The 9,297-nt window shown below is 36.7% G+C and overlaps 1 protein-coding gene and 1 long non-coding RNA gene across 2 annotated transcripts; both read right to left on the reverse strand.

The window, feature by feature from the left end:
- Positions 1 to 1,053: 1,053 nt before the first annotated feature.
- LOC149932879 (uncharacterized) lies at positions 1,054 to 1,197 on the reverse strand. Its single transcript, XR_016472806.1, has 2 exons — positions 1,161 to 1,197; positions 1,054 to 1,092 (listed from the first exon to the last, which is right to left on the reverse strand). It is a non-coding gene; the product is annotated as an uncharacterized LOC149932879 (long non-coding RNA).
- A 6,063-nt stretch (positions 1,198 to 7,260) lies between these two features.
- On the reverse strand, positions 7,261 to 8,811 carry LOC149932880 (uncharacterized). The gene is made up of 9 exons (XM_090155577.1): positions 8,763 to 8,811; positions 8,544 to 8,697; positions 8,364 to 8,481; positions 7,986 to 8,306; positions 7,815 to 7,923; positions 7,711 to 7,754; positions 7,563 to 7,628; positions 7,410 to 7,494; positions 7,261 to 7,328 (listed from the first exon to the last, which is right to left on the reverse strand). The coding sequence occupies exons 2-9, from the start codon at positions 8,690 to 8,692 to the stop codon at positions 7,321 to 7,323; spliced, it is 900 nt and encodes a 299-aa protein (XP_090011703.1). The 5' UTR covers positions 8,693 to 8,697; positions 8,763 to 8,811; the 3' UTR covers positions 7,261 to 7,320.
- Positions 8,812 to 9,297: the final 486 nt, after the last annotated feature.

Here is a 9,297-nt window from a genome sequence, read left to right on the forward strand (position 1 = left end):
CGCCCCCTGAGACTTGGTGCCGTTCGCCTTATGGTAGGGCCGACCCTGATGACCCGGGCTCGATTCCTGGCCACGACGGTATTTTAAATTAAAAAAATTAATTAATTTTAATTTAATTTATACATAGTCAAAAAAATATGGAATACATTGAAGTTAATAAGTTTAAAAAAGCGTAAAGGAACACAGACTTTCTCCAAGGCTGTTTGTCTAAATATCGTTGTAGCGTATTATCAACTGTCTGACGTAAATGTCAATAACTTAGCAGTAAAACATGGTCAAAATATCCGCCTACTAAAACTAAGACTTGAGTTCTGTTCCTGGCCGCAAACGTATTATCAATTAATTTTAATTAATTAAATTTAATTATAAATAATAAAAATCTTACAGAATATAAACTTATGAACTTAAATTTATAAGTTCATAAAAATAATTAATAAGTTCATAAAAACGTAAAGAAAGACGGACTTTCCCCAAAGTTGTACCTATAAACATCGTGTCGGTGGTTCGGTGGCAGAGCACTCGCTTGACAAGCAGGAGGGCCCTATTTCATTCGGTTTTGTTTAATAGACAAGTGGCAACATTTGTGGTCCTCTACGAAATTATTTATTTATTTAAATAAGAACCAAAATGTAAAACTCTTTTATCTATTAATATCCGCCTAAGCTGAATTTCTAATTTTAAATTCTGCTTAATATGTGTCGATGGTTCTGTGGTAGAACACTCGCCTGCCAAGCAGGAGGGTCCGGGTTTAAAATCTACCCGATATTTCGTAAATTTGCAATAAGATGTTTAACGTAACCCTTAGCGCTCGGTCCGTCTCAATAGTCAATAACGGAGAGTAGAAACTCAAGAACCCTAACATACGTACTAACACTCAAACTACCCACCCACGTACACCATAACACCTACGAACACTTCAGCATACGTCACCACACAATACAAACTCACAAATTGCACGTATACACACATTAACAATGAAGTTTTGTTTTCGCGTGAATGGTACTGTGGCGTGAATACTAACCGAGTCCGGAGAACAGTTCTCCGAGGAAGGTCGGGACGGGTTTCGAGGGCGGTTTTGATCTTAGAAACCACCTGGGATAAATCACTGAAATGATTAATTAGGTGATGATGCGATTTTAAGTTCAGAATAGGACACTTACTGGGTGACTAGTTTCGATGTTCTTGGCGTATTCCAGCCTCAGTAAGTATTCTACGGTATAATCGAACGGAAATTTTCTTTTATAACTTAACTACGGATAATTGTTTGAGCAAATAATCACGAGTGGTCGTACCTCATCTTCAATTCTCGTTGGTACGTCGAGGTTTCAAACTTCCGCTTCTATATTTGATTATTTTAAAACTTGGGATTTTTTTTTTAAATTTCGTAAATACCAAGCCAAAATATCTATTTTTTAATATAAAACATTAATTTTACTTAACAATAGTATTTTATTTTATTGAAAACTATTGTTTCCATTTATTGAGCCTGAAGGGTATTTCAAAATGCGTATACGAACTGCGAATACCTTTTTGTGACACGATTTAGGGAAAGTGTTTATCTATACAGGGTGTTATTAACTCAAAAACGATACAGAGCCAATTACTAAGAATGTGTTTTAGGCAAGAATTTGAAATTTTCCGGTTACATAGAGTGGGCAGCGGAACAAATGAAAATTTCAATGACCTTGATCCAGGTCTTCAAGGTCATTCAAAATTTATCTCGAGAACCATTAGGATTAGAAGAATGGTTCCAATTACAAATGTGTTCCAAAAATATTTTGTAAAAAGTAAATGATAAAATTTTTGTACTTTAAATGTTATCGAAACCTCTTGGTGCCCCTTGTAGGCCTGGTGCCCTAGGCCCAGGCCTAGTAGGCCTATTGAGTAGTCCGGCCCTCAGTGGCGGCGCTAGGGATTTTCGTCAGGGTAGGCAAGCCAAATAAATGGGCCACGACCCCCCCCCCCCTTAAGTTTTTTTCAACGAAATGCTTCAATAAAAAACTTTTATTGTACTTGGTGTCTGGAACAAATTTTACAATGAAAGACTCAAATATCACTTTTTCATTATACATTTTATCTAAGGAATTAATGAGATCAGAGAGAATTTAAATTATCTCTGATGAGATCCGCCTATTTCCTCTTTTTGAAAATTCGTCTACTACCAGCAATGGGATTTCTCACCGAGGTCAATTTTGCCAGAATTCTGAAACTTGGAAAATATAATATTTTCGGTGCGGTGGAGTACCCTACGAAACAGAATTAAGCTATGGTCGTAACTACGGCGTAAAACATTAGAAACTGCTTTTAAACTGTAACGTTTCGGGTGTGATATTTAAACCATATTTATTTATACAAGATGAAATATTAAACATTAAACCTAACCAAATGAGTCCAAATATAACAGAACTGGTTTAATTTACTAGAAGATACCGCAAAAATGTCTAAATACAATATCGAAAACTTTTGTGTTATTTATAAATAATTTTATCTCTCGGGATAATTTTGAGGCCGTTTCTAGATCAATTTGGGGCCCCTTATTTGGGGCCCCTCAAAATTTGAAGGTAGGCAGTGGCCTACCTGGCCTACCCCGTAGCGCCGCCACTGCCGGCCCTGTATTCTGCTGTTAACTCTAATCCAACACTAGTTATTCTATCTTACGTTAAAAATAAAAGCGAAACTGTAAATGGACTCCTGAAAAGTAAGTTTAATGTTAACCTTGTCAGTAGAGGAGGTAAGAATTTAAAACGAATTTTTAAAATATATTTGGCTAAAAAAGACAAGGTAAAAACTAATGAGCGCTGTATTATGTATAAATTTAGCTATAGTAGTAAAAAACCTTATATCGGTGAAACGAAACGCCCTCTAAGTAAACGTATACACGAACGTAGAAACTGTATACAAATGGGTGATCTGGAAAACGGATTATATATGGGAAACAAGACAAAATTGCAACGACGGGAGCAATTCGCCAGTTTCAATAATGTAAAAGTATATTCAAATAAAACAAGTAACGGCTGGTTTTCACTAGGACAGAAACAGGACGATGGCGACGGCGGACGCAAAAATATTGTATTAGGCCTAACGGGAATTTTTTGCGTCGAAGCTAACCGTCGTGGCGTTTTTGGACTAGTGAAAACTAGCCCTTAAGCCAACTTCAATAGTTTTGACACGCGATTTTCTTTTATCGCAACTGGCGAAAATGGTACTTTTGCGCGAGACTGAAGCCCAGTTCACACTATACAATTAATTGGGCCACTTAATTGAAACCAACTAATTGTCAGCAAGAAAATTGAATAGTGTGAACAGAAAAATTGTAATCATTGTTCCAACTTTTCTGTTCACACTGTACAATTGTCCTGCTTACAATTAGTTGGTTTCATATAAGTGGCCCAATTAATTGTATAGAGTGAACTGGGCTTAATTTTAAGAACGCGCTGCCTTATTCAGTGCTAAATTTTTTAAACCGATAGATGGCGGTATTGTTATTAAAACTGGAAAATTTGAGTGAAAAGAAATTTTATTTCGAGAAGCAAACTATTTTAAAAGAAAATTCTTAGAGGGGTTTACATTAATGATATCGATGTTGGTTATGTGGGGATGTTTGATAAAAAAAACTCTGGTCAATTGATCCTTTAGTTTCACAAAGACTCGCGGGTTGAAAGACGAAAGCTCACGCCTTTTTAATACACATTTTACTGAGATATCCAGGGCTGGATTAACCATTAAAGGGAATATAACCTGCAAGGAAATCTTTATGGAAGACCCCTTCAATTTTTCAAGTTTCCCTCTACAGTGGCGCCAAAATTTTTTAAAGCCAAAGGCAAGAGCGGCCAGAGCTGCAAACGTTGGTGTTCCACACCAAATACCTGAGGTTATATTCCCTTCAAACGAGATAAGCAATTGATTAGGGCAACAAGAGAATTGGGGGCAACAAATAAGTTTCTATTAAACACAATTCCCAAACTTACATAGTCAAAATTTAAGAAAATAGGGGAAATTTATATTCTCAAACATTGGCAACACTGTCTTCGAGGTTGAAGTTCGATTAGTGGAGATTTAATTATCAACTTTTATGAGTGAGTCGAGTGACTGACAAAAATTCAATACAGGGTTAGTCATTTCCAAAACTATAATATAATTTTACTGTTTATTATGGTTTTCATTATTTCATAGGGGCCCAGGAGGGGGGCGGTCAAAATGTTTAAAGTGCTTAGGGCAGAAAAAGGGATTAATCCACCCCTGGAGATATCCATGTGTTTCCTCCGTTTAAATTTTAATTGAATATTTTTCCATGGATACTTATAAAACAATTTATATCCGCGGTTAGCGGAGATAAGAATCGCCTTTGTTGGTTGCCTTCCTAAGTGCTCCCTCCCTTCCCTCACTTAATGACCGTCAGCGAGCTCCCAACCTTTTATAATCCTTTCTTCAAAAATATACCGTGCCGATGGTCAAATCGTCAAAAGTCCGAAATTTTCTAGGAAAATGTTTTACCTTTCGTGTTGACGAATTGATGACTTTGTTTTGAAAGTGTATGCTTAGGTTTTTGGGTGAATATTTTTACTCGTGAGGGGATTTTACTTTTTTATATAATTTATTAGTGTATTTTGGTGGGTTAGTGATTGGGGTAATTGCCAAGCCATAATGAATAAGCCATTTCCCGAATAACTTTTAAAATTTCTTAGTATCAATTGAAACTGTATTGGAACTACTCGCAATTTTTTGATTGGATGGTATAAACTCCACCCATGGTCAGTGATTGGGTCACCTACTCGTGAGCCAAGATTCCCGGATGACCCTTGACATCAAAACCAGGGAACTCTGTGGAAAATGGTATCATTATTATTTTTCTATCGATCAGGAGATTTAATCTTCAACCTCAACTTAAAGGAGAACTATCACCACCCTAAAATTGGTTAAAAACCATTTAAATGGATAGAGGACGTCCGAAAATGGTTATACAAAAAATTTCATGTTAATATCGCCAGTATTTGATTTGTTATGAGCAACCAAATTTCGTGTTTTATCTCCCCCCACTCGAGAATCTCAGAACCGCTTTGTTGAATCTACCTGCAGCGCCATCGTTTTTCGATCGGAACTGTCGTCCACTACGACATTCTCCTCGGCTTTTTAACCTAGTAATATTGGTAGATTGTAGTTAATCGTGTTTTTAATACGCCTTACACGCCGCCCTTTCTAAATTTTTTGCCGCTTCATTCTTTTGGCGCTGCACGTAGGTTCAACTGCGATTTCTGAAATTTTTGAAGCCGTTTGGTGTAGGAAAAAGTAGCGTAACTTTTTAAATACTTTTCCACTAACTATAAAATTTCAGGGACATAATTATTAATATATTTTCTATATTTCTGTACAAAAACCTTGTAAATTTTGGTTTTGGTGACAGTTCTCCTTCAACAGTGTTCCGTAAATTTCAAACCCTAGATTGAGTCTTGGACCTTTGGGTCAAATGTACAGGAATTCGCGGTTGAACCAAAAGTAAATCAGTCGTTATTCGCTCGTAAGTCGCGCTATGCACGAATACTAGCTATCTCGTTGACGGAGCCTTCATTCGTCACTGCTTTCTTCAATTGTCTAGTCTTCCTCTGTGGAGAACTGTACTGAACTCATCAAATTCCGTTTCTGAAGGTGACTCTTCGGCGGTCGGTACCGACAATAGTGATAAATACGATAGGCCTTTCCATAAATTCGCTACGACTGCCAAAATTGTTCTTGGGTTTGTTTCAAACCTATGAACGAATTCAAAAAACCGTAAGCAATATGGCCACGTTAATTTATAGAAAGGCCTATTAAACGTTTTACATGGCTGGCTTGGCAAAATAGTTTTTATCAGTTTTTACTAGTACCGTTTTAATGATTTTGTATAGTAGTCGTGTCGGGGTTTATTTTAATAAGGGTGAGGAATGATGATGAATGTGGGTTGGGATTGTCGATGTTGATTGAAATTGCTTCATATTGAATTTGTTTAAGTGTTTAATAAATGACCATTGGCATGGTAATATCTCATGGTCATTTAGCATACCCTTAGCTCTTAACATTCGATAATTCGTAGTCGTCGATTAAATGACAGCGGTTAGCGCGGCCGCTGCGTACCAAGAAAGGTGAGTTTAAACCGTTGCATCATTTGGGCTTGGGTCAGCTAGAACACCTGAATTCTTAGGTTTGACTTTGAAAACCTGCTAAAAATTTAAGGGCTGAAATCAATTCAAACAAATAATGTGTTTTCACGTAAATTAGTCTATCTTTTAACAAGTTGGCAAGCCAAAATATACCTCTCCTCGGAACAGTTTCTAATTTTCAGTGAAGCGTAACGTGTATCCGTGGTTCCGTGGTTGAACGCTCACCTGTCGTGCAGAAGGGCTCGGGTTCGAATCTCGCCATTTACTAACGCATATAGAAAAACATTTGTACTACACCCAATGACCAAAAGAGAAAAAATTAAAAATTAAATTGCATTCCATGATTAGTCTAATATATTGTTTGTAAGTTTAAATAAAGCGGCATTTTCGCCTCTTTTTTTCAAATCTTAAAGTAAAACTAAACCTCTAGACTAGTTTAAACTGATTAACAATGTAACACTATTAATGTTTTGTAGTATGTTTACTAATATTAGACATTTTATATCGATAAAAAGTTAAAAACATTAAAAACCCTTAAAAAGTAATTTATGTTTCAATTTTTAATTTTTCAATTTGCGGAACATTTTCCGGAAATTTTTAGGTTATTATGTGTAGTATGGGAACGGGTAGAATCAAAATTTTCTGAAATATTTAAACATTTTTCATGTTTTTTAAATTTATTTTTAGGGGGGAAGGTGCTAGAGAACACATTCCAATGAGAAAATTGTAGAGCAAAGAAAAAAATCCATTGATAAAAAACAATTTTTCACGAAGATACGAGGACTGGTGATGGAAAAAAGCAAGCCGCCCATATGCGGTAATCAGGGTCGTAGCAAGGGCGGGGCGGACGGGGTGGCCACCCCGGGCGCCACCGTCATGTTAGGGTATAGGGGCGCCAAAATATTATTTGCAAAAAAAATAAGCTTATATTCGGGGCGCCAAATTTTCACTCGCCCCGGGCGCAACTTTTTCTAGCTACGCCACTGGCGGTAATATCCAGTTTTGAGCCCAAATTTAAATATGCCTTAAGACTGAACTAGAGTTTTAAATGTTTAGCGAATTACGATACATTTTCAGTACGAGTGATTCTTGGATAAGCTTATAGAATTAAGTGACCAAAAAAAAATTTTAAACACTAATCATCATTTTATTACAACGTTAGTATTCGATACAAGTTCAAATACGTTTAATAGCCTGAGAAAAAATGGGATTGACATTAACAATAAAATTTTGACTTTGTTTTCGCGTGAATGGTACTGTGGCGTGAATACTAACCGAGTCCGGAGAACAGTTCTCCGAGGAAGGCCTGGATGGCTTCTTTGGGGCGGGACTCGAGGGCAGTTTTGATCTTAGAAACCACCTGGGATAAATCATTGAAATGATTAATTAGGTGATGAGAAAATGTCAAGTTCGGAATAGGACACTTACTGGGTGACTAGTTTCGATGTTCTTGGCGTAGTCCCTCAACTTTTGAATTCCAGCGTCAGTAAGTATCTATTGTATGATCGAAAGGAAATTTTCTTTTATAACCTAACTTCGGATAATTGTTTGAGCAAATAATCGCGAGTGGTCGTACCTCATCTCGAACAGAGCGGAAAAGTACAGCCAGATCGGTGACGGCTGTGGCAAAAAAATAACAAATAGAAAACAAATACTAAACATAAAGTACTAAACACTAACGGAAGTCGGCTAGGTGGATTCCGTCGAATCCGCTGAAAAATTCCTTGAGGATTTCAATCAAGGCTTCGTCGCTGTTAGCTTCAACGTAACCGCGAACCAAGGCGACCGTCTACGGGTACATTTTTATTCCTTAAATAACACGTATCCGTTATCCAAGTGGTAATTACTTACCGGGTGAGACGTTTGTAAGTTGTTGAGATAGGCTTTCAATTTTTGTAGCCCAGCCGGTTGAGTAACGATGTCTCTGATGGCAATTAAAGCGTCACGGAGCTCGAAGCTAGCGTAGAAATCTTCGACGACGGGTGGTTCAGAAACTGGTTCAAACGTCTTGCGCACATTTTCAACTAATTCTGAAAGATTATTGCGAATCTTCCTAATTACAACAAACGCTTTTTCGTTTTTTGTCTTCTCATGAAAAAGTCCTTCTTCATTATCTGCTGGGTCTTTGATCAATTTCCTTAATTCAGCGATCTCGCCCTCTATAGTAGTCAACTAAAAAAATCATATATTACTATTTAAAAACCGAAAATTTTAATATTACAAATGTACCTGGTCCTGTAATTTTTTAGGTTTATTGGTTATAGCTATAGTAGCTTCTACTCGTTTTAAAACATTCTCAACAAGCTCGGCTGTTTTATCTTTGATACGTTTGATCATGTCTTCATCGCTTTAGTTAGTTAATTCGGTTAGTTTAGTTTATTAATAAAGGTCATTTATTGTTTTACTTACTAAATTTCGTCAGCATAAAATTCGAAATCGTCTAGATGAGCTAGCAGGTCCAGTTGTCGCAGATCATTATCGATGGGTAAAGCTTGAGTGGTGCTGCCGAAAACGGTGACTGAAGCGACGAAAAGCGCTAGTGCGAACACCAACTTCATTTTGGCTGTTTAACGATAATAATTTTATTTTAATTCTCAAGATTTCGTTACTTTTTAGGGAGTTACTTACACAGTATAGAGCGTTCGAGACACTAAAACCTGGAGCGTCCAATCTCCCATTTTATTATAATTCACAATGGCAGATGTATTGGTCATGTGGGAATTTTAGCACATTTTCTACAGCAAAAGATAACTGGTGTTTTTACGTAGTTCCGCGTTTCTTTTATAAATGTGCTATCTCACTTCAATTATCGGAAGGGTATATACGCTATAAAGCCTTAATTTACCCGTCTCGAGGTCGGATCCATAGATAAACATTAATTATGTAGAAAATTGGTGATTTTGTTGCAATTTTGGGAAGGGTTTCGGGGAATTTCTTGGAATCTTTTCATGTACAAATAGTTTTCCTCCCATAGACTTACAGTCATTAACCATCTGCTTATATATTAATTTTATATTTATTTGTAGTTTGCCTTATGATAAACTTTATTTAATAAGATTATATTTGTTTTCGACTTTGTAATCGCATATCGGCGCGAATTAGAAACGAGTCGGACTGACTATTTTCGAAGCCCGACCCGACCTTACCCGAAAAAAAAACTAAA

The sequence above is a fragment of the Leiobunum rupestre genome, chromosome 8, assembly GCF_980474605.1.
Source record: "Leiobunum rupestre chromosome 8, qqLeiRupe1.1.hap1, whole genome shotgun sequence".
Classification (NCBI taxonomy): Eukaryota; Metazoa; Arthropoda; class Arachnida; order Opiliones; family Sclerosomatidae; genus Leiobunum; species Leiobunum rupestre.

Bases quoted from the DNA above. Each gene is read 5' to 3' on its own strand.
- LOC149932880 (XM_090155577.1), bottom strand. From the start codon at position 8,692: ATGAAGTTGGTGTTCGCACTAGCGCTTTTCGTCGCTTCAGTCACCGTT. The intron at 7,924-7,985 runs GTAAGTAATTAC...ATGTACCCGTAG, and splicing joins ACTTACAAACGTCTCACCCG to ACGGTCGCCTTGGTTCGCGG. The intron at 7,495-7,562 runs GTAAGTGTCCTA...GATTTATCCCAG, and splicing joins ACATCGAAACTAGTCACCCA to GTGGTTTCTAAGATCAAAAC.